The sequence below is a fragment of the Gadus macrocephalus genome, chromosome 5 (genome assembly GCF_031168955.1).
Source record: "Gadus macrocephalus chromosome 5, ASM3116895v1".
Taxonomy (NCBI): Eukaryota; Metazoa; Chordata; class Actinopteri; order Gadiformes; family Gadidae; genus Gadus; species Gadus macrocephalus.
In genome coordinates this window covers 11,377,307-11,402,306 of record NC_082386.1, presented here as the reverse complement: position 1 = coordinate 11,402,306, position 25,000 = coordinate 11,377,307, and the positions used below count along the sequence as shown (strand labels likewise).

The 25,000-nt window shown below is 50.1% G+C and overlaps 1 protein-coding gene across 1 annotated transcript in view; it reads left to right on the top strand.

Annotated features, from left to right (window-relative positions):
* The window catches only part of ttll5 (tubulin tyrosine ligase-like family, member 5), a 43,769-nt gene that overhangs the window by 17,402 nt on the left and 1,367 nt on the right, over positions 1-25,000 (top strand). Inside the window, 16 exon segments of the mRNA XM_060052441.1 lie at positions 557-648; positions 3,074-3,208; positions 3,607-3,679; positions 3,682-3,697; positions 4,308-4,370; positions 4,859-5,010; positions 5,564-5,780; positions 7,093-7,210; positions 7,960-8,106; positions 8,768-8,865; positions 9,014-9,162; positions 9,577-10,215; positions 10,776-10,972; positions 14,359-14,498; positions 21,717-21,873; positions 24,556-24,865. Of these exon segments, the coding sequence (XP_059908424.1) occupies positions 557-648; positions 3,074-3,208; positions 3,607-3,679; positions 3,682-3,697; positions 4,308-4,370; positions 4,859-5,010; positions 5,564-5,780; positions 7,093-7,210; positions 7,960-8,106; positions 8,768-8,865; positions 9,014-9,162; positions 9,577-10,215; positions 10,776-10,972; positions 14,359-14,498; positions 21,717-21,873; positions 24,556-24,865 (2,703 nt within the window).

Genomic DNA, 25,000 nt, shown 5'->3' with positions numbered 1-25,000 from the left:
TATGACTACTACACTACTGTAGTTTATTCATGGGTTGGTTGGTTAGTTAGGTTGTTATTAATCATCCTTTTGGAGAAGTCTCTTTGCCCACCAAAGAGGACAGGATCGAGAAGTGTCCTCTTCACCATAATGTATTCATACACTGGAATTCGTCCATAATATATTCGGTATCAGTCCTTTGCACAGGCTTGTAAAAACACTGCGCCTCCTTTATGAAAACACTTGCCACGAAATGACATTCAAAAATGCACACCTTGATGTAGCGTAATCCATGAGAATATGTTGGATGTAAAACTGGGTGCCAAACATGATTCAGGAACATGAGGATCAGATAGCAGCCGTCTAGGTATTAACCGTGTAATACCCATGGTGCCTTTCAGTGCAGGGCGGGGCAGCCTGCCTGGAGCTCATCACACAGGTTCACCCTGAGCTCTCACTCTGACCTCCCTCAGCGTGGAACGCCGGCCAGTGTGGAGGTGTAGACCAGTGGTGTTGGTGAACCCCAGACAGAGCTGCTCCTCCCCTCCCCCGCCCCTGACTTCTCTTGTCTTCCCAGGCTTCGTGTGTCAGGACCCCCTGCTGAAACAGCCGCGCTCCGAACGCAACGCTGTGGAGCCCACTCTCAGGCCGCCGGCGCCGAAATCCACGGTACACACACACGTACAGGAATACACACACACGTCACACACACACACACACACTCAAATATACGGCCTCACAGACACACACAGACACACACACACACACACACACACACACACACACACACACACACACACACACACACACACACACACACACACACGCGCACACACAAATACACACACTTATGCACTTGCATACACAGACATCCATACTTATACATGCACTTGCACGCACACACACACACACAGACCAAACAGTGATGATATTACACAGAATTTGCTTAACGTATGCAAATGACGGTAACGAAATGCTATCATTTCAAATTATATAAACAGTTTCATTGGGTGTGTGCAGTGGGAGATTGAAATTAATCCGATATAATAATACAGTGTGCGGTTTGTGAATATAGTGTAGGAAATCAAATCTACAATTCAAATGTAGATGGCATGATGCCAAGACACAGATTAAATGCTTCTTAAACAATGTTGTCAAAACCCTCTGCCCCATGCTAGCACATGTCTGCTCAGGAAAGCTCTGCTTCTATCGCAAAGTCGTGCATATTATCATTATAATGTGGAGAGGCCATTGTTGTCAACGGTAGATAAATATTACTGCTAATCCTCGGTGTGTACATAACTCCTGGGTGCTGCTCTCTCAGGCTTTATTGTCAATCATTTGTATTTTTCTGCCTAATGATAATCTTTGCTTCCCCTTGGCCTAATAGTGCCACGTCAGCCCTGCTCTTGGCTGGTGCTAGCCAACGACTCTGTGAGCTTTAGTCCTGGATATACAGCAGAGCCTCTGCCAAATACGAGATTTGTGCTTCACCTTCCGCTGTGCAAAGGGCCTGTCTGGGCATCCACTAACAGGGCGTCATTGTATGATGTAGGATTCTACAGCGTGTGCACATACACTCCATTAATCCCCGTGCATTGCCTCGCAGCGTCCCTGCTCTGCACAGACCCCCGCCACTCCGACTAAAGGGGTTTAGAGTTCTCTTCACACTGTGCACTAGACAGGCGTTTGTATCGTCAGTGATGTGTCGGCAACCAGTTAGCAGATCTACCAAAATATGAAAATAAACAATGTGAACTTTGAACTTCTTTGCAAATATGATACATATATATGTAAATATATATATATATGATGTATAAAATGTATCTCTATGAATTGTTTTCCTACATCTGACAGATTCTATGACGTCCTCAGGCAGAGCATTTCTGAGATCTCCTGACCTTTGACCTGGAATGTAGCATTAACCATTTACACGGCACTCATTCTCAGAGTCGACGTTAGTCTTATTTTTCTTCAGAGATCTAGCCACACTGCTAGATCCGATGAACTAACACACTGTTGGTGACCGAACCACTTCGGACACGGACGAACAAGCCGTCAGACTGGTCACATGACACTAACCTAACCACTGTCCTTCCTCCTCCTCCTCCTCCTCCTCCTCCTCCTCCTCCTGCTCCCACTGCCTCCCCGCTGCCTGTTGCTTCGCCGGTAAGAAACGCTGCCTCATCCCCCAGAGTGCACCTCGCTCCCCGCCGTCTGCTTCGCCTCTCATTGGATTAGAAGTCGCTCGGCCATTAGTCACCGTACCGGCCGCGCCCAGTGCATCGATCCACAGACGACATCCACATTAAAACACTCGTTCCATCATCATTAGCTCAGAGGCTGTGGTGCAGAGTCAGAGTCTGAGGAGGTTTTTAGCCGGCTGTCTGGCGGTGGCGTCTCGCTACGGCGCTGCCTGGACACGCTGGCGCCGCGCCAGGGCCACAGACGCACGAGGAGAGGGACCAGGTGGGGCCCCGCGAGGCCCCGTCCCTCTCCCTGCGGTGTAATTACAGGCAACAGTTGTCTTTGAATTTTGATTCTGGGATTAAAGCTTGTCAGTCTTTGGCTGACACTGTATCCGCACACCCCCCCCATCCCTCCACCCTCCACGAATTAAATGTAATCCCACCACCGCTCGGCAGATGACACATTCTGCATGTGATCCCGGGGGAGGGGGTCCGGTTGTCTGGCTCCGGCTCCAGCATGGGCTCTAAGGCTGTCAATCACAGCTTGGTGGGGGCGGGCTGGGGCGGGGGGTTCAGTCTGCCAGCAAATGTCCATTTTTGTTTTTTTACAATGTTATACGAGGCTTTATATTATTTGCTACATCTTGGACTTCATGAAGCCGTGTTGTGTTTCAGCGTGTTGCCTTTTCATGGCTGCAGCGGGGACTTGCCAGGAACAAATGTTGGAGTTTGACAACCCTTTGGAAAATGTTATTGATGCAGATAATAAAGCGACCGATTGTTTGCAATGGTTGGCCCGGATTTGTCTTGGAAAATAGCAAGGGGGAAGGGGAGGGGGTCACATGTATGGTATCATTATACTGTAACCTTATCCCAACCTTTTTTTCCTTCTTTTTCCCCTGTAGAGGCAGAGGCCAATGTCAGCCTGCGACGCAGGCACCCAGAGCTCTGAGGACATGCTGGAGGGCACCCTGGGCCGGGGGGGCAGTAGCACCCTGGGCCGGGGGGGCAGTAGCACCCTGGGCCTGACCGCTGAGGAGGTAACCCGTCCTAACCGGTCCAGCCCTTTCCCCTGCAGCCTTTTTAATACTGTCAGACAAATATGCTAATATGATGTATGGTGGGGTCTCTCTTGCTCTCTTCGCTCTCTCTTTCTCACTCTTTCTCTCTCTCTCACCTTTCCCTCTCTCACTCTCTCTCTCACCTCACTCTCAAATCTCTGTCAATACTCTCTCTCCCCCTCCCCTATCTCGCCAATCTCGCCCATCTCTCTCTCTCTCTCTCTCTCTCTCTCTCTCTCTCACGCTCATCGCTCTCCGCTCTCCTCTCTGGCGCTCTCTCCCTCTCTCTCCCCTCTCTCTCTCCCTCTCTCTCTCTCTCTCTCTCTCTCTCTCTCTCTCTCTCTCTCTCTCCCTCTCTCTCTCTCTGGCCCCGTCAGATCAAAGTGTTGAGGAGGACCACGGAGGAGTACGAGAGACGGGGGGGCTTCATCAGGATCTTCCCCACCCGAGACACTGGGAGCTCTATGCGTAAGGCGAATCCACCCATCGCCCAGCAGACCAATCACTTATAATCCCCTTCCCCCTCCAGGGCTCGTCCATTAGGCTGTCCGCCGGCGCCCATCCGCATGAATTTGATTCAGCTTCGCTATTATTAAATGAGCGCAATCAATGTCTGCAGCCAGAGAAAAAGGGGTCAAGTGTCTAGACTGTTCCAGCAGAGCAGAGCTCACACCACACCGCACGCAGGACTTGTTGGACACAGCTTTGTTTTATGGACCTGCTGTTGCATTCCATATTCCTGCTCCAACTATAAATGCCAGTTCAGCCTCCATTTGGGAGGCGATGTATATTAATATGTTTCTATGCGTTTTCAGCAGGATTAGCTTTATGAGCCTGTTGGCTATGGGGAAGGCGGGTTCTCTGCTTGGGGTTTTACCAGCATGTTATTGAGTGGTCTGTGGAAATTATTAAGGGGCCGTTACGGTAGCTGATCTCATAGGGGCCCCCAGTTTTTAACACATTTCCCACACAATGCGGTGATGATGATTGTAATAAGTCGCTTTGGATAAAAGCGTCTGCTAAATGCCCTAAATGTAAATGTAATTTGGGGATGATCTCTCGTTTCTCTCGGTCTCAGTGGATATCTGGAGTGCAAGACATCGATGAACTCCATGTTGGCCAGCAGGCTTTTCCATGAAAGGTAAGCTTTTCCATTCGTGGGTTACAGTGTCTCCCTCGCCACGTGGAAACGGTTGAGGTTGAAACCCTGCTGTTTGTTTGCTCTGCGGAGGGGATAGGTGAGGGGGATTACTGGTACCATCCCTCTCAGGTTTTCCAGCGCACACTCAAGTGTGTACGTGGCATGCCGGGGGGGGGGGGGGGGGCATGCCACGTACAACTATAAATTATATTATTAGGATTTTTTTTAGGATTTTTGTTATGAGTGTAAAATGGCCACAAAAAACGACACAAGGTTTCTGCGATCGCGCCCGTCAGCCCTGCCTTGGTGGCGTATTATCTGCGGTCCCTATCAAGTCCATTAGTTTTTCCGTTTTGCTTGCTGAAAGCGGATTGGGGGAGACTGTTGCTCTGTTGCTCCAAGACCACAGTCTGTGTTATTGTTTTTCGTCTCCCCCCCCCCTCTCTCTCTCTCTCTCTCTCTCTCTCTCTTTGCCTCTCCCCTCGCAGTAACGTCGGCGGGGACGGGCCGCCGGCCCAGGACGTCTTCAACAGCTGTCACGGCGCTCAGTACGAGAGGAAGCTGACCTCGCTGGAGGGCCGCAAGAAACGCCGGCGCTGCCTGGCCCAGAGGTCCACCGCCGCCCGGAAGAAGACCACCGGTCAGACGGGAGAGCTGCTCTCTCTCTCTCTGTCTCTCTCTCTCTCTCTCTCTCTCTCTCTCTCTCTCTCTCTCTCTCTCTCTCTCTCTCTCTCTCTCTCTCTCTCTCTCTCTCTCTTTCTCTCTCTCTCTCTCTCTCTCTCTCTTCCCCTGACTCTCTCTGTCTCTGTATGTGTCTCTCAGTGTGTGTGTGTGTCTCTCTCTCTCTCTCTCTCTCTCTCTCTCTCTCTCACACTCTCACTCACACTCTCTCTCTTGCTCTCTCTCTCTCTCTCTCTCTCTCTCTCTCTCTCTGTGTGTCTCTCTCTCTCAGTGTGTGTGTCTATCTCCCGTCTATCTCTCCAATAAAGAAGTTCTTATTCTTGTGTGAAGACAAATATAGCTCTGAATGACTTAATTTCAGAACAGCAACAAAAATAGAAAAGGTTACTGCACATTGTGCTATAATCGTATTTATATATATTGTGCTAAAATCGTATTTATTTCCCCAAAAAATACACTGTGATAAAACTGCAACAGCATGCTTCTCATTTCCATGGCGACGGGGACATCAGGGAGGGACTCCAAGGCCTGTCCCGCCGAGATCAGCAGGCGGGGGCTTCGGGCGGGGGAGGAGCTTGTCAAGGAGCCAATCGGAAGCAAGCCTCCCGGAGCGGTCAGCCCAATGACAGACTTCCCCGACTCAAGCCTCTCTGTCTGGGAGGCGGCCAGGCGCGGGCCCACACCCAAGGTGAACCTGCTGCTCATCCTGCAGCAGGGCTGGGACCTGAGGTCAGCCTCTCCCACACGCACACTGCACTGTTCTCTCTCTCTCTGCATCAGGGCTGGGACCTGAGGTCAGCCCCTCCCACACGCACACTGCACTGTTCTCTCTCTCTGCATCAGGGCTGGGACCTGAGGTCAGCCCCTCCCACACGCACACTGCACTGTTCTCTCTCTCTCTGCATCAGGGCACATTTGTTCAATGGCTTCTGGTCCTTGGGCTTCAAAAGCTCTTTGTTCTTTTGAAGTGTGTTAGTTAGTAATGGTCAATGGCCATGTAATGGTAATGGTCCATTGTGTAGAATTTAGTAGCAACTAGCGGTTTGTAGATTGCAACCCACTGAACATGGGATTAGAATTTATTTAAACATGCTTATGAATATTATGTTTTGTTTCTGCCAAGTCCGCTCCGCTAGAGGCTACAATACTGTACACACTGCACCTTTAAGGCGGTTTTAAATATCACTGATATTCCTGAACAAATTTCTACAAGGAACTCAATATGTCTCCGCTTTTATTAGCCCTTGAAATTGAAATTGGAGGGAGGAATTACAATAACATGTCTGGGTTTGTTGAAACTCCCAGGTTACATGCCAGGAGATGCCCAAAGAGACAGGCAATTATAACACAGTCGATCATTGTTTGTGTTTCACCAGCCCCCCCCCGCCCCCCGACACACTTTCACAAAAAGACACACATGCACAAACACGCACACATATACACATATGCACAGACACACATGCACACGCTCACACACAGACACACAGAAAAGTACACACACACACACACAAGCACACACGCACTACAGTATAATGCCAGTTTCCCTTGTGAAATCCAAGGGAGCCATGAAAACAATTAATCATTCTGTTGTTGGAACGTAACCAGTCCCACTGGGTTCCTACGGCCGCGCCGTTGAAACAGATACATACCTGTCTTTTTAGGTTCTCCCTATCTTTGCCTGCTGTGTTCCTACACACAGATCCTGGAATGTGGGCCCCCACGTGTTAAATAGCCCAAAAAATAACAATCTACTGTTTCCTTCATTGCTGCTAGGTGGGGAACTAGGTGCAGCCCAGGGCCTTGTTATCTATTATCAACTGTCTGACACTACCTACTAGTAGTTAGTGTGTGTGTGTGTGTGTGTGTGTGTGTGTGTGTGTGTGTGTGTGTGTGTGTGTGTGTGTGTGTGTGTGTGTGTGTGTGTGTGTGTGTGTGTGTGTGTGTGTTTGCGTTCCTGTCATACGCAATTCATTTTCTCTCTCCCTCCTGGTTCTCTTGGCCCTCTCCCGCTCCTAAACCCCCCTCTGCCCTCTGTGTGCAGTAAGGTGCAGGCGCGCACGGCCTTCACCTGTTACCTGTGCCGGGTCCAACAGCGCCTCTCGGCTGAGAGCATGGCCAGCGGCGCCCCAGCCGGGCCGGAGAAGGACGACGACCAAATGGTACGATCGCCACCATCCCCGTCCCCATCAGAACCCCGTCCATACACACACACTGCGCACACATGCTTGAAGGGAAGCCCTTTTATGTACGTGTGATTTTTCCATGCGCTTTTCCAGCCTTACTCACCCGGGACTCCTGGTATCCGGCGTTAATGTGCACGAGGCGTTTGTGGCCACTCGCCGGGGAAAAATCGGGTAGTTTTTTACATAAAAACGTTGGCTTGATGGCGAGGTCACTTCCGTTCGCTGGAAGGGCGGCGTCGTGATTGGATAAGACATTTGGAGGAAAAGCAAAATGTGCAAAATGTGAATGCATGCCAATCGTAGCATCATTCATCAAAAGTCCCGCTTTTATTTGCTATTTAGTGAATGAAGAGATGGAAGGTCCAGCATGTATGACTGTAGAATGAACCCTCGATTAATGAGTGTGACTTGGATGACCAGCAGCCAGGCGCAGAGAGAGAGACAGAGTCCAAAGACTTAAAAGGGATTTTATTGCTCAAATGACAAAGGGCGAAATGAATAAACACTAGAACCTGTTCATGAACCAACTTCAACTGAAAAACTAATAATAGCATCAAGACTAAGAGAAACAAAAACTCAACAGGAAACATTGGGCCACTCGATCACAGAGTCGGAAACACGGCCTGTAGTAGCAGGAGCGTTTGTGAATGAGAAGGATCAGCGAGCGGTGGGAAGCGGGCGGGTTATTCACACCGTTCTATTGATATGACCACGGTGTGTTCCAGGAGCTGGTGGTCCGCTTCCTGCAGAGAGCAGCCAGTAACATGCAGCAGGACGTCAGGCTGGACCTGCCCAGTCGCCAGCTCGCGCCGCAGGCCCGCAGACGCATTCTGTCCACTCAGCTGGGAGACTTCATCCACTGCTACAGCAAGGCAGCTAGCCCCTCTCTCTCCCTCGTTATGAATGACACCTTCTGCCTCATTGTACTGATTTTATACACTTTGTGTACATGTTTGAAGGGTTTAAAGATAAATACATTTTCCAGATTTTATGATGTATATATATTTTTTTAGCTTTAATGATAAAAACATTTTTCAGCTTTAATGATATCTATATTTGTCAGATTTAATGATACATAAATTTTGTCAGTAGAAAGAGAACAAAAATATATCGCTGTTGGTACAGTTAAGATCTTCATAGAAACAAGTGCCAAGCACCTACAGTTGCCAGGTTAGCCCATTCCCTGTATACAGCAAGATAGCTAGGATAAGATGCTACACGATGCTAAGTACTATCTTTAAGTGGGAGGACGTACAACATACAGTAAGTGTGTACATTAAGTGGCAGGATGTAAAACATACCATAAGTGCGTACATTAAGTGGCAGGATGTAAAACATACCATAAGTGCGTACATTAAGTGGCAGGATGTAAAACATACAATAAGTGCGTACATTAAGTGGCAGGATGTAAAACATACAATAAGTGCGTTCATTAAGTGGCAGGATGTACAACATACAATAAGTGCGCACATTAAGTGTCAGGACATAGAACATACAATAAGTGTTGATATTAAGTGCCACTGATCTCCACAGGAAACGGATCAGATGCTGCACCAATCAGAGAGCGGCGGCGGCGACGAGGAGCGCTGCATAAACCCTGGCGTGTTCATGGAGTACATCGCAGGAGCAAGGTGAGCTCCGCCCCCCAACCCCCCCACCGCCGTTGGTTCGCCCCCCGCTCCCCTACAGCTGAGATAACACGCGGCGCGGATCTAAACACGGATCTTAATCTTCCCCGCACATGTTTATTGGTGTTGCTTTTCGCCGTTTGATTTACAGCGAAAACGAGCTGGAGGCCGTTCTGACGTTCTACACACACAAGAATAAATCAGCCAGCGTCTTTCTTGGAACCAAAGTGTGCAGCGTCAGGAGAGACATTCCTGAGAGGAGCAGCTCCGGAGAGCAGGTCAAGTCCAGGCGCCCTCAAAGTGAGCTGCACTGCGTTTGGTTTGGTTTTTCTGTGGAACTGAATTGAATTTGTGTTTTTATATTTCTTAATGGCTTCTAAGTTCACACAGCTTTCCTTTATTTTCGGGTGGATTTTCAAACGATTAGGGAGTAGAAGGAGTCATTTGGAGTTGTGAAGAGTCTGTAACACTAATGCGTTTCTGAGAAATGGCCTGCTGCCGGCCAGGAAGCAAACTCAGTATCTGTTTTTTTACAAATCTTATGGAATCCAATTCATACTTCAATAAATAAACATGTGTCACAAGAAAAAACAAAGCAACCGTTTAGTTTAAAGAGAAGTAGAGAGGTTCAGAGACAAATTGATGAAAAACAAAGCTATAGCAATCTAGCTTTAACATTTGACTGCCCTCTGTCTGCCCTCCTCCTCTGAACAGCTCTGGCTCTGGCCACATCCAGCAGCTCAGCCTGCACCCCTAAACCCAGCCCCGACCCGGCCCCCCGCACCCCCACTCCCACCCACCCCGCTCCCGCCGCTGCCTACCCAGCACCCAGGGACCCGCAGCCACAGGCCCCGTCCACCAGGACGACCCCCGGCCCGCCTCGCCCGGCCCCCCGCGGCCCCCAGCACTCCTCCAGCTTCCCCGTGTCCTTCGACCGCTGCCACGCCCTTCCTCCACGGCCCCTCCCCCGCCGCCCCATCTCCTCTGAGTCCCTGCCCCTGCACTGTCCGCCCCCACCCCCACCAGCAGCACCACCCCCACCCCCGTCGCTGGCCTCTAAACCCCCGCCCTACACACACGCCACGCCCTGGATGCCCGCGCGGTACCCCCACCGGATGCCCGAGCCCCCGTCTCAGCCGCCGCCACCTCCGCCGCCACGCACCGGGCCCCACGCCACCCCACCGCCCAGCCAGGGGATGAGGAGGGTCCAGTCCTTCGTAGCCCCCTCCTCCTCCTCCTCCTCCTCCTCCTCCTCCTCCTCGTCGGGCTCTGCGGCGTTGGGCTCCATGCGGGCCGCGGCGCACGTCTGCAACCAGAAGATCAGCAGACCCATCTCCGCCGGCCAGGCCCAAGGTACAGCCTCCTGCAGTGTTTTAGAACAGGCTCATTGGTCTTCTATGATCGCTAACATAGTAATCTAGGCAAGGCAAGGCAACCTTATTTATGTAGCACTTTTCATACACGAAGCAGACTCAAAGTGCTTCACATTGAAAAATAGTCATACAATAAAATGAAATAATAAAATGAAATAGATAAGTGAAATAAAACAAAGGCAAAGTTAAAAAGCAAGGGCAATGTGTTTAAATTTGCCATTTTATCACTGTTGCTGAAATACGTCCCGAATGTGAGAGAAAAATTGTAAACCCTATGTTTTGGCAATTCTCCCCAAAACATGTGAGCGTTCCACTCTGCTGGGAACGCAGATAGCGTTCTTTTCGTGACGTGAGACCAACTTTCCCGAGGTAGTCTGATGTCACGACAAGACCAAGGGGCAGCGGCGGCGGTGTGTGTGTGTGTGGACGTGTGGAGCTCTACGTGTGGGTCGTAACCATGGGGATAACACGCCCCCCTCCTTCCTAAAACCCTCACTGTCTCTTTCACCATCGTCCTCGCTCGTCATAACCTCTTCTCAGGGAGCAGGAGGGCCTGCCCTGGGAGGCCGAGGCCGGAGCAGGAGGCTGTGGCGGCGGGGGCGGGGGAGCTGTGCTCTCTGGCGGCCCAGGCCCAGTCCAACCAGCAGGCCATCGTCGTGGCTCTGCAGAGGCTGGCGGACAAGCAGTCAGCCCGCCATTACAACAGCTCCAGCACCATCAACCTGCTGACACAGCATGTACGTTCACACACACGCTCTCACACTCTCCCTGGCCCTGTAACCACACACACGCGCGCGCGCGCACACACACACACACACACACACACACAGTCTCTCTCGCTCTCTCTCCCTTTCCTTTCTTTCCTGTTTCTTAATCAGTGTACTGGGAGCTCCTAATGCCTGAAGCTCCCAACTCACAACCGAGAAGCTTCTTTTGAAATGTTTTCTCAACTTCCTCTGACATGGTAAAACGATCTCCCTGACGCCTCGAGAAGACCACCAACCCCCCCCCCCCCCCCCCACGACTGACGCCAACACCCCCACCCACCCTGCAGCGTTCGGCTTTCTTTCTTTCTTTCTTTCTTTCTTTCTTTCTTTCTTTCTTTCTTCCTGACCCCACGTCTGCAGCCCGCTAGGAGGCTAACAGCAGACCCACCTCCACCACCCCCGCCCAACTCCATCACCACCCCCCGACCGCCCAACCCCAGAACGTAGCCCGCTAGGTGGCCGACAGCCGACACACCACCACCACCCTCCGATCGCCCACCCCCAGCACGTAGCCCGCTAGGTGGCTGACAACAGACCCACCACCACCCTCCGATCGCCCACCCCCAGCACGTAGCCCGCTAGGTGGCTGACAACAGACCCACCACCACCCTCCGACTGCCCACCCCCAGCACGTAGCCCGCTAGGTGGCTGACAACAGACCCACCACCACCCTCCGATCGCCCACCCCCAGCACGTAGCCCCCTAGCGGGCCGACCTGGTCTGGGCGGGCCGGGCCGCTCCGTGTGAGGTCTCATTATCAGACGCTCCACAGGGGGAGTGCTGGCGGTTGAAGCTTAACAGGCTGCTGCTCTTTCTCCTCCGGGGTAATTGATGCTTATAAATAGAAGAATGTGGCAAATTGGCAGCCGGCATTGGAGCGGCAGGCACCGTTCCCTCGGAGACAACCCCCCCTCCAATATCTCGTGGTCTTCTCTTCTGAAGGGGTTGTCGTTTGGCTCGGGGCTTCTTCCACCTCGCTGTCTCGAGGTCTTTTTTCATGTCAAGTGTGTTTTCGTGTGATGGCATAAGACCACACAGGAACAGTGTTGTTTTATGGCTTCCTCTTGGCCGCTGGTTCTTCTGTGTCTGTGGAAGGTGTTCGCTGTGATTCTGATGAGTGGTTAATCCCGGGCATGGCCAGGCGGGTTTGCTCCGCTCTGCTGTGTGGAAGTTGTGGGGTATGTTTGGGCTTCAAGGGCCTGGGAGTGTATTTGGCCTTTTTGTCGGCTTGTATTAGAGGTCATTAAAGCACTTTCTAAACTCAATGGAGAGCTGTGTCAAAAAAACTGCAGCAGCAACACCCTGTTGCAAGAGTTGACCTCAATGGACTTCAGCAATCAGTCACTCGCATGCAAATGCCATTAAATGCACAGCAACAAGGGACTTGTTGTAGTGGAATATGCGTGTTTGCTTGCATGTGTATGTGTCAGGTTTGTAAGTCGTTTCTTTTTAACTCACTTGGACTTGGACGTGTGTGTGTGTGTGTGTGTGTGTGTGTGTTTGTGTTTTCGCTTATGTATGACAACTCTTATACTGAGCCTTCAATGTTTTCGTGGTCTGTAATCGACCACCTATATCAGGGCTGGGCGCTATAGCGACGTTCACATACATACGTGCATTTGACTCTTGATACGTCGTGACACTCTGACAGGCTTTACTCTGACCGGAGCGTGCGCTCATTTCCTCTCCCTGCCACCCAGTGGAATCGAGTCACGCAGAGGAGGCACAGGAGACACACGTCCGCTGTGATGCTAGCTGGAGAGAGAGAGAGCCCGTGCTTCACCACGGAGCTGTTCGGTTTGTTCTGGTTCAATAGAATACAAGGTTCACATCACAGCCTTCAGGTAGTCAAAAGAGCTGAACTTCCCTTTGCAGTCCGCTCAAATCTGGCGATAGCATCTTGCGGTATTTCTGGAGAAGAGAGATTATGTCTTCTCAAATCTGGGGAATGCGTCTTGCGGATTCTGGAGGATATTATATCTTTTCATCCGCGAACTTCAAGGTGACCTCTCCTAATTTTTTTTGTCTTATTTTGTTTGTTGTGTTTTTTGTTTCCTGTCGATGGTAAATGATTGTGCATCTGAGGTTTTGTGGAACTCACTCTCTTGGCCACAATTCTGTCAGCCCCCGCCCCCCAGCCTTAATTTAAACACCTGTCTCCGAGGAATGCCTGACATTTCCTTTTCCTGGCAGGATAAACCAACGCTCCGCTCACCTGCTGCGAGTTCAGCCTCAAACTCTGGGAAAATAAACAGGCATGCCAGACCCAGGGAATATCACAAAGTAATGTTCCAGTGTACATGGGTCAATGCAAGAAGTGACCATTGTTTTTCGTAATCCATTATCTGAGGCAGAGTGATAGAGAATTGATTTGTACAGAGTTGGATTCAGGCAGAGGGGGGGGGGGGGGAGGCATGTATGAGGGCGAATTCGCTTTGCTCCTAAACTAACTTTTCACATGCTTCGGTGGGGATGCTCGTGCACTTGGGCGGCCGGGCGCGTCACCCGCAGTCTAAACTATCCGGCCGTCATTCATTAGTCACTATTTCGTGTTTGCTTCGTCGACTCTTAGGTCAAAGGCCCGCTGGTTGTGCGTATAACCTGGTGGGGTAGGAGGTCAGGGGCGGAGGGTGATGGTGCCTTGGGGAGGTGTGGGAGACGGGGTGATGAGGGGGTCATGGGGTGATGGGGGCGCGTCCTGGATTTAGTGCTGAGTGGAGACTAGCTCTGCCCTGCCCTGTGTACATTTCTCACAGCTTGGGATCAAAAAGGTGTCAGCCCTCTGGGGCTACGGGGGTGCAGTGGAGGGTATAGTTTGGAGTTATGGAGGTCTGGGTGTGTCTGTCTATGGTAACACGGCCCAAGGGTTACCGTAATGTCACTTTCTTTCTTACTGGTGGAAATACTGCCCTAGGGAAAACTTTCCTTTTATGCATCGTGTTACGAGCGTCTGTAAGTCATGTCTCGGAATTGATTTATTATCCAATTCCATTATCAAAACCTTTCTGGATTCCAAGCCAAATTTATATGCAATATTTGCAGAGGAATAAACATTTAAAAACCTTTTTATATTTATATATTTATATTTTCCTGAGACATTTAACACATCTTTCTCTGGGCTTGAAAAGAGGCCTTTATGTTCCTGGGTGGGGTCAGCAGTGCAACCTATTTCCTTGTCCCTTTAATTTCATACAAGGACCCCTTGGCCAGCTAATGTAATTCTCTAGTGAACTCAAAATCCTGACTCTTGCATTGATTTTCATGAGAAACGTGTGAAGGACACGTTACACTTTGTGGTTTTTACACTTTACACTTTGTCAGCCACCTACTCACTCTTTGTGGTTCTCCTCCAACAGCTCGCCAACCTCAACCTGGACAGTGGGATCATCAGCAGGGGAGGCTTCACCTTGGGGCCCAGGGCCCCCCCAGCTCCCCCTGTTAGCCAGGGGCCACGCAGGGCCCTCAACGCAGAAACACCCCCCTCCGGGGGCACCGGGTGAGTCCACACAAATGATCTCGGCAGAAGATCCACCCTAAGCTCCCTGGAAAACCTATTTCCTTCCTGGAGATTCGGGAATGTCGTGCCTGGATGGGTATTGACACCGTTGTGGATGAAGAGGAGCACCCCTGTCCGTAATAGTTCCACTCAAAGCCCTAAAATCACAGTTGGCAGACTTTCAGTCATTCCTGTAGAATTCTCCGTATTGGCACACATCTCTCCGTGCCGCTGCTCATATGGATGAGCTCACGTAGAGTAGGCGTTTGCCAGCCCTGGAGGCAGCAGGGAGGGAACGGTGTGCTGCGATCTCAGGCTGGCTCCCCTGCCAAGGTAAACAGCTATCCCCCTGCACCGGGCGCTGGAGGCTAGGAGGATCTAGCGTTCTGCTCTCATCAGGACGGGTTCAGTAATGAGCCACTGAAACAGTGATTCTAATACTTTGCTGCAGAAATGAGGGGATGCATATATAAAACACTAAGAAAGGTTTAAAAAGGATTGAGAGGACGGGGATGAGACATGTACGGCATTCCAGTTCGCTTGTGCGAGGTTTACAAGGGCTAGCTAACGCGGGGAAAGTGCAATTCACCAGTGAAATTAATATACTGCAGTGGTTTTTCCATGTAATCAACTTTGGAGATCCTTATACTGTAGATGTCTACGTCTAATTTGGTCACAGTCAATAAAACCTGAGGACCTTTTTAATGGACTCTGACAATTCTTTTGATTCAAGACTGCTATTCTTTTGGAAAGAAAATATCAAAAGATTTGCCAGCGTCCTTCAGGCCAGGCGAGGTGAAGGTAATTCCTGGAAATTGGCACTAAACTCCTTCCCTAATTGTTTCTTATGAGGAGAGCTAGCTGTGGAATTAGCTTGGTGTCTCACTTTCAAAGTGCAAAGCATGCTAGCGGCTCAACAACACATTTCCTTGGAATGATAAAAGGACAAAGCCAACAATGATTCAGCCACTTTGTCAGTGTGTTCCAGGCAATCTCCTGCAAAAACACCAACCGCCCTCCCTCCCTCTACCACCATCCGTTACTCCAGCACATCAAGGCAGAGATAAGGGGAGAATAAATGAAAGAGGGAGGAGGTGCTTGCAGGACACAGAGATTCATAATTCTTTTCAATTGTCCTGGTGACCCTGATTCCTTCCAACTGACGAGGCTAAATGGGTTAAAGCAGTTGGGGGGGTTAGGCATTCATTCATTCATGCTCTCCATCTATTTTTAACAATATGTTAGTGACAATGTCTCAGACAGTTTGGCTCTGATCTGGAACCCGGTGTTTTTTCAGTCCAGCCTTTCCTTATGTATGGTACTGTCAGGGAATTATAGGAATGTCTGGCTTTCCCCTCCTTTGTAAAGTGTTTTTGTTTTTCTACCGAGGAAGCTACGTCTAATAGGTTTCAGAATTTTGGGGATCTAACAGATGTAAATATACCGCTAAAGAAGCACACCTAGAAGCATGGCTGAGACCCTTCCGTTTGGCTTCTGCGTGCGCTGACCCGATGGCTTCTGTTACTAGGCGGCCCTTTTGAAACAAATACACTTTTAGTCTCCAGTCGGTTATTTTTCGTTCTATATTTATCTGAACGGTTTGGATACTTTGGATGACTCCACATCTCTTCGCAAGGCTTCCCAAGATAAACCTGGATAAGCATGAAACATATTGAATACTTTGACTCCCACTAAAGATAGCTGTATTCCAAGTTATCCTGGTAATATGCGACTCCCTGTTACTTTCCCCTTGCTACCAAGCAGCAAATCAAAACCTGTCCTTTTCAACCCGTCACCCTCTATCCCACTGTTTGTCTCTCCCGTCCCACGTGGCACACCGTATCTGATGAGATTTGGGGATAATTACCTTGACTTTGCCCGCCGCACTGTTTTCAAACACACAGAAACTGAGGATTTCCTTGAGCCCGTTCCCCTCAGCGCGGGGAATGAGGGCCGCTGCCAAACACACTGGAGCCGTTAAGCACACTGGCTCTTTATGCAACCACAGGGTGAAGGAGTATGATGGGTTTCAAAGGGAACGCGCAGGCCTTTGAAGTGTTGCCTCCTCCACATCTGCCAGGTATGCTGCCTCAGTGTTCGCAAATCAGCCTCCTCGGCCCCCCCCTCGTGTCAGCTGTCGAGCGGAGGGGCTTGACACTATCAAACTCCTACACATCCCGCCCCGGCTCTGATCATCGAGCCCGGCTCTGATCATCCTTACCCGGCTATGATCATCCACCCAAGATAGGCTCCGTTATCTCGGGGAGCACTGGCACGGCCCCCAGATGTGAGGCACATCATATTCTCACACATGGTACCGGGTGTTATGGGACTATTGGACCATTCCGAGACCTGGAATCCACTATGATGGCTGCACGGGTTCGTGTGCATGGCAGCCCACTCGGTGTAAGGTGAGGCTCCTGGTTTCTGGCCAGTGTCCCCTCACCTCCCGGCGCAATGTTTGGAAAACCTCCCTGGATCGAACGTGTTTTACTGCTTGAGGGAAAATGAATTTCCACATGGCTTTGCTCCTTAAGGCCGTGGTTTTGCATGCGTATTGCGGTTTCGGCAGCTGCTTACCTGCCTGCTGGCCGTCTGCAGCGCTCAGAGTGGGTCACATTGAGTCATCCCCCTGCCATCTTGTTTCACTTTAGGATCGAGGAGGCCTAGAAGGCTTCCCTGCCACCGCCGGACTCCTCCTGTGTAGTTTTAGGTGGGTTCATTGTTTTGTCAGAGAGGGTTTTTACTTGATGAAATTTAGTCAGGACATTTTATTCCAGTACATTTAGTGACTGTCCTCTTGCAGAGCCAGGTTCCCAGCTCGCCAAAGAGGAAGAGAAAGAAACATACCATCAGTGAAGGGCCCATCAATGAAGGCCTACGAAGTCGGTCCCATGTCTTTCTTCTCCCAAGTTAAAGAAGGTTTATTTTCACCTCAATCGGTACCAGATGTGGTAGCAACAGCGAGAAGTCCCCTGAGGTGAGGACCGGTAAAATTCCACTGAGGGGGATTACGCTACCATGCTAATGAGTACATGCACACCCCGTCCAATAGCATAACCCTAACACATGTACATGTATGAACAAGCGTGTGTCAACTACAATTAGTCACAACACATTGTCGTTATGAGAGGTACTTACAAAAAATTCTACTGCAATGAATGTTTAGGGTTCATACAAGAATTCATCGTTCAACAAACCCACGGTCTATTCAATACACTGAGCAAGTGACCCCCAGCAAAGTTATGTAATCAATACCAATGATAATGGACTGATTATCCTGGTCAATGAGGTTGTTACTTCATCACTGCAAGGGCTTAAAATGTATGATTGCCAGAAGTTCATCAAACTACAGCGTTAAGTGATTGTTGGAAATGACCTTACTTTGTCTGACAATAAGCCAAGAAAAACAGGTCTGAAGAGTGTTATATTTATAACCTGGAACAGAAAAAAAGCAAACAAATGAGGCTATTATTATTACCAACGATTGTTGGCAAACGCCTCAAATGCTTAATCGGTTATAAAATATTTTTTTGCCGACGGTTGAATGAATGAATGGACGGGTCGTCCCCGGACGTCAGGACACGGCTTTGAAGTGGGCTCTGGAAGTGGCTGGCCTGTTGTTGGATGATGTCACCGCCGGCAGAGCCCTTTCCCACATTGTGAGCGGCGCTGGATTGATGCTGCACATATGCTCAGCTGTGTTGTTGTAAGTCCTATCAGCATATCACAGGGAGGCAGGCGCTGCAGGGAGCAGAGGGGCGGGGGGAACACTACGTCAGGGGGCGCTTCAGGGGAAGTCCCCGATCCCTGAGCCCCTTCATGTGTCCTCCACGCGTCCTGCTACACCCATCTTCTCCTCCTGATCTCTGTGCGTCTTTACCCCCCCCCCCCCCCCCCCCCCAACACACCTCTTACGCACTTATTGTATGTTGTACGTCCTGGCATTTAATGTACGCACTAATTGTCTGTTGTACATCCTTGCACTTAGAAGCAGTACTTGTTACCTTGTAAAGTATATAAAAGATCATTTGAAAGTGTGCAGTGTGACGCTTCACCGGTTCACTCAAGGATAGCAATAGCACGACTTTTCTTTGTTCTTTCTGTAAAGCCTGCATACAGAGTTGGACTCTTCTATAACTCAAATGTATTATGAACTTGTGTGAAAGTGGAAAAAATACTTTTAAGAGAAAGAAGGTCCATTTATTTTTATTTCCTAGTGTTATAGAAGTGGCGGTCTCACACGGATCACAGATATGACTCTCTGTGCCGAGTCTGGGGGAAAAAGATCTGAACAGGCCCAGAGTTGTTTTTATAATATGAACACCATTACCGTTTGACCAAACTGGGAGCCACATGGTCCACCAAGGGCTGAAATGAATTTCTTATGACCTTTGTATGGCTACACACAACAGATGTTGTTGTTTTTTCATGCGGACTCCTTAGCAAACACTGGTATTATTTTCCCTCTGGATAAGTTTTTATTGAAGATTAAATTAAATCTATTTTGGGGAAAATGTTTGGAAAGTCTTGATAGGTATGTGATGATTTGAATCTGATGGTATCAGTGGGCAACTGTTATTTCATCTAATGGATGGAGTATTTCAGGAATCTTTTCTCTCATTAGGGCCCTCAGGGGCCTTGAACCTTTATCTTTCTCTGTCTCCATTTCTCCCTCTTACCCTCCCTAATATTTCTACACTCAGCTCCCACACGCTGCTATTCATGGGAATTATTACTGGCTGGGCTGGTCCACACAGCAGCCTGCCTCTGACTGCACACTGGCAGTGTAGAAACCAGGCCCAAAGGGACGACCAGAGGGCCCCCGTTTCTCTTCACTTTTCTCTCTTTCTTTTTTTCTTTTAAGGTAGGGGCCAAAAAAGGCAAAAGGCCGCCCTGAGCTTTGTCTTAATAGCAGATAATCCGGTTACAAACGCGTGGAGCCGGCCCCACGGTTTGGCTTCCAGGTTGTGGCTTTCTGATGTGGATGGAACATGAAGTTGTGAGAGTGCTGAGGCAAAGTGGAAAGGTTTCCAGTCTGAGCGCAGGCCGGCCACATGCTGCCCTCCCACTCTCCCCTCGGACCGACCACTTCCGGTCGTGGAGGCCGCTGTTGCTGCTGTTGCCGACCCCTCGCCTCTTCGCGGCATGTGGCTGTGGAGGTAGAGCGGGCTGGCTGGTCCCCGCAAGGTTGCTAGTTCGATCCCCGACTCCTCCTAGCGTCGAGGCGTCGAGAGGGTCGAGGTGTCCCTGAGCAAGACACCTCACCCTAACTGCTCCCGACGAGCTGGCTGGCGCCTTGCGTGGTTGACTCCGCCGTCAGTGGGGGAGTGTTTGTAAGTATGGGTGAATTTTGGGAATATTGTAAAGCGCTTTGAGTGGCCACTGGTTAGAAAAGCGCTGTTTAAATGCATTCCCTTTACCATTAACCATTCACGTGCACCTTAAACTTGTATCGCTGTTGCAATTCATCCCTGTTAGGGAAATCTGGCAGCAAATGGACAACCGTGCATCCCTTCCTCGGTTGCTGTAACCGAAGGTTGCTAGTTCAATCCCCAGCACCTCCTAGCTGAGTGTTAATGTGTCCCTGATAGGGCTGTCACTTTTTCCAAAAATGAAATTCGAACGAATTTCGAATGTCCATAATTAATTCGAATACATTCGAATACATTCGACCCCCCCCCCCCCCCCCCCCCCATAGAACACGACAACAGTCTTGATTTTTTATGTTGCTCTCGTATACCTCACGTATACCTACTGAATTCATAACAGCACAGGATAAAAACACATCTTTGATAACACATTTGTAAACACAACAAGAGGAAGCTCCGACACACAAGTGCGGCTGTCTTTTACACATTAACAATAACTGCTCGGAGCGCGATATGCGGAGCGCATGTCGTCCATGGCACACACAGCCTATATAAACGAACAATCTGTGAGGCCGACCTCCAACACGGCATGCTGCTCTTTTTATTCCTTACGGAAAGAAAATTACAAGTAGTCTCGCAGCTCTCCGTTACCGTTGCAGCTGCTTGTGTCAGCCGTGCTGTATAAGTCCCCAAACAGGCTGCCCATCGCGCCCAGCGCAGCAGCGGACTTTTCTCCCTGTCGTGTGCGATCAGTGTCGGTCTCCGTTTCAGTGAGCTCGTGTGAGAGGCTTTCAGTCACGAGATGTTTCTGTGCAGGGGAAAGGTGGACTAACCGGGAGAAGCGGGGATCCAGGAGGGCCGCTTCATTGAGGAGAAGCCACTCGCCGCTCTCTTCTTTATTGCGCATTTTTACAGTTCGAATGGAGAATTACACTTCGAATTCGAACTTTTCACCCCACCTTCGAACGAATATTCGAACTTCGAATAAAAAGTGACAGCCCTAGTCCCTGAGCAAGTTCACCTAACCCTAACTGCTCCTGACGAGCTGGCTGTCGCCTTGCATGGTTGACTCTGCCGTCGGTGTGTCAATGTGTGTATTAAACGATGTAAGTCGCTTTGGATAAAAGCGTCTGCTAAATGCCCTAATTGTAATTGTAAATTGCATGGTGAAGTCTGAATCCCAGGGATTGATTCTCCATTATCCCAGGCAATGATACGGCCACTAGAGACCGGAGGGGTCTGAATGCTTTGAAGATGTTCTGAACCTCGCTCTCCTCTTTCATCCCGATGATTGGACTAATCTGGAACTCGAGCTGGGGTGTGGTGGATCTGGAACAGGGGAATATAGAGATGGCAGAGAAGGCTTTTTATCAGACATTAGAACACTTGTTACAAATATATTACTTCCCCCCCCCTGCTAATGTTGTGCTGTCCCAAAGACACATTCTGAACTTGATTTACATGACTTTCTTTTGTCCTAGTAACCTATACTATTCTCAAGCTCACCTCATTCTTTGACCTACATTCTACGTCTTCTAAAGTAAGGGTCAGAATTCACATTGGACACCAATATCATTCTGACTAAACATGGTTCAAATACATAAGACAGCACTAAACTGGTAAGCTTACTACTGTAAACTCCATAATTAGTATTTCAGAAATGACCCACGGCCAGAATTCCCATTTTGCAACAATATAATGCAAACTAAACATGGTACAAATGCATATCCAGTACCAAACCAGTAAGTCTACCACTGTACCGATATAAGTTATTACTGTGTAGGTGACACTGATTGTTTTGTGGTTACTTCCTGCCGTCCCTCACCTCCCCTCCTGGGTGCTGTAGTCCCAGGATGCCGGCCCGGAGCGCAGGGGTCCACTGGAGCGAGGAGGAGACCCCGGCCCACAGGCATGTGACCGGGCCGGGCCCCCAGCCCCAGGGGAGTTACCGCTTCCAGTTCGCCATCCAACAGCTGCTGGACCAGAGCCACACTCGCCATCAGGTAACTGAAAAGGCTCCTGACGGAGGTTACAATAAAGGTTTCCGGTACACCGGGTTTCACCTCGCTAAAGGCTAGATCTGGCACCTGCGTGATGTAGGTGACCTCTCCATCGTCTCGGTGTGAGCTTACAGCCGGACATGGGATGGGAGCGAGCAGGGCGGAGGGTGGCTGGGCGCTACTGGGGAGGTCAACATGCAACAGTCCTCCCCGTACACCCAATGTTCTCTGGGAAGAATACATGTTTGCATGTTGTTGTTTTTTTCATTTATATAATGTTGAGATGGTGAAGGATGAACAGCTGAGTTTCCTCCTCTATATGCCTTTAGGGTAATTCACTTTACCTCCCCCTCTGGCAATGCAGCTGAAGAGTTGCTTGAATGAAATCTTCAGAGCTGAAATATAGAGGCGGAAATATCTTTAAACTGTCTTCATTTGATGTTTGTGTAGGACAAATTAAACGTAGTTAAAGGTACATCTCAAGGGCAACTTTTTAAATACATTATATATATACAAACCATTTCCATTTTGTTCTAATGGAATGTAGCTCTGAAACTGAAAAAATTAATCCCACGATTGTTTGTTTGGAAAGATAAGAAATGTGTGTTGGAACATGTGTTGGTCGCTACAGTTAACAGGGAGCATCGTCACCTCACAACAGGACAACGGGACTTTCCTCATGTCCCCACTGAGCTCTGTGTTGTGCTCAGGGCTGGGGTCGGGTGGCCCCTGTGTGGTCAGTCCTCGGGGCCCACATGGGTAGAGGAGAGCACCCCACTGTGGACGCCTCCGCGGATGCATTTCGGTCCCCTCAGATGTGAGCTCAGTCCGTGGTCTAGACGTGATATCCGCCTAACCGAAATGATGTTGCAAGAGAAAAAAGCAAAAGAAAGCTTTTAGTTGTGCTTGACGAGGTGCGACTGCTTTGGCTGGATGCTGAGGGAGATAAGGGAGGCCGAGAGCTCTCGGGTCACTCCAAACGATATGATTCTCATGTTTTGGGAGTGAAGACGTTTTCTCATTCACATTTTGCTTTGAAGGCAGATTCTGTTCCGGGAGATTATGGGAATTCATCTCCTGATGAGGAATCCATTAACTTTTCTTCATCGGTTGAAGCCCTTTGTGAAAAGTGATCCCCCCTGTGTGGCCTCTGGCCTCCTTCCATTCTCCGTCCCTCCCCACGGGCCACCTCTCTTCTGTTTTGCTGTTGTATCGTTCACCAGTTCACTATGTTGGAAAAATGGATTGGATCTAGGCCTTCCCTCGGTCCATTACATGAAATGTAATGTACGATTCTTCTTCCTCTTCTTCTTCTTCTCCTTCTCCTTCTCCTTCTCCTTCTCCTCCTCCTCCTCGTCCTCGTCCTCCTCGTCCTCCTCCTCCTCCTCCCGACTCCTTACCCCCCAACCCGGCACAAAACCTTCCCTCTGATCTCACTTGCCTTGCTGCCCCGGTGATGCAAATCTCTAGTGAAGCGCGGGCTTTGATTCCTCCCACTTGAGTTCCTCCCATGTGTGCCCCAGCCATTTTTGCTGGGTTCAAGTGGAATCGCCCCGCAGCTCCCCCTGAGCCGAACGTGCTCTTTGACTGTCGAGAGCATCAGTCAGCGGCAGCCCGCCTGACCCCCACTACGTACATCCTGTATCTACTAGTCAAGTCATCGTTGGGGGGGGGGTCGCGGGCGGTGGTGATCAAACAAACGTTCTCCATTTCCACGCTCCGTTCCGTGCTCCCCTTCTGGCCTGCTTTCTTTGCCCTCATATCGCAGCGTTTCTTCCCAGGCACTCGGCTTCAGGCGCACATCTCCCTACTAGTCGTTGTTTAAGTGCGCGTACACGGCGGTGTGTGCCGGCGCTCTCCTCTGTTCCAGTTACTCGCTGCAGACTGCGCGGCTCCTCTTCTGCCTTGGCCGAGCGCCACCTGGCAGCCAAAGAAAGGTGCCCCTCCTGGCCCCCCGCTCGAAAAAAAACCCAGCTGTAGCGGCCCCGGACCCCGGCAAACCTGGAAACCCGGCCGCTCATTCATCAACGTAGAATTCCCGTCAGATATTTCCCCCCGTCGCCCTGCCAACCGGGCCGTCGGAGAGCCTGCGCCGGGGGAAGTGGGGGAGGCTATTAGCCTGCTAGATAGATGAATAAAGTGGCAGGGAAAATGGCACGGACGTGAGACGTGGAAGGAATGCGCGCTAAGCATTCCCCAGCATCGCCAGGACCTAGTAAAGGCTGGCGTTAAGGTATTATGTCAGGGGGAATGGACTGTTTTTATTTTTACTCCTCCAGGCGAGCTTTCCGTCCTCTTTTGATGAGCAATCTTGTCTTAACTAGCGGAGGAAGAATGCAGGGCATGTTTTGATTAGGCATTTCTTCTTTAAGCTCGGCAATAATTCAAGCAGAGGTTTTTCATACTTTGTGGTAATGACTTGGCGGCCAGCTTCCTCTCCTCTAATACTGTGATGGTAGATATGCTCAATAAATCAAATCGCTAAATCCACGTATTGGCAGAATGCTGCAGTCGTGCAGCATTTTCAGCAGTCAAGCCATTTTAGAATTTCTTTCTGTGTTTGCGACACTAAAGGTGAATACTTACAAAAGCATATTCCATGTGCCCTATGTAAATCCATCTTAAATACTAATTGGATATATTCAATGCTGATGTCCTAATGCAGTCTGTCCTGCTCCACCCTAGGCCCTGCTGCTGGAACCCACGAGTACCCAATGGCCCCGGGCCCCTAACAACTCCCCTGCGCACCCTCCGGGGGCCACCCGGTCTGCACCAGCACCACTCAGACCCACGACCCCTCTCTGCACCGGCCCGAGCGGGGCCCCGGGAGGCCCCCGCTCGCCCCCAAGCCCCCCAGTGGTTCCCGGGACGGCCTGGCCAGGAAGACGGAGACCCAGCGCCTCACGTAAGACCACCGCTGTCGTTTCAGGAAACAGAACCCAGCGACTACCCAGCGCTAATTTGGCGTTGGCGTCTTCTCCAGTGTTTGAAGTGGGTTTGTCCCGGGGCGGCGGGCTGATTGGGTCGGGGGGGGGGGGGTTGAGACAGGGTCCATGACATCAAGGGGGGTCTGGTAAGGGAACGGAGAGGCCCAGTGAGAGTACATGGGCGTGCAGAGTGCTTCCAGTCT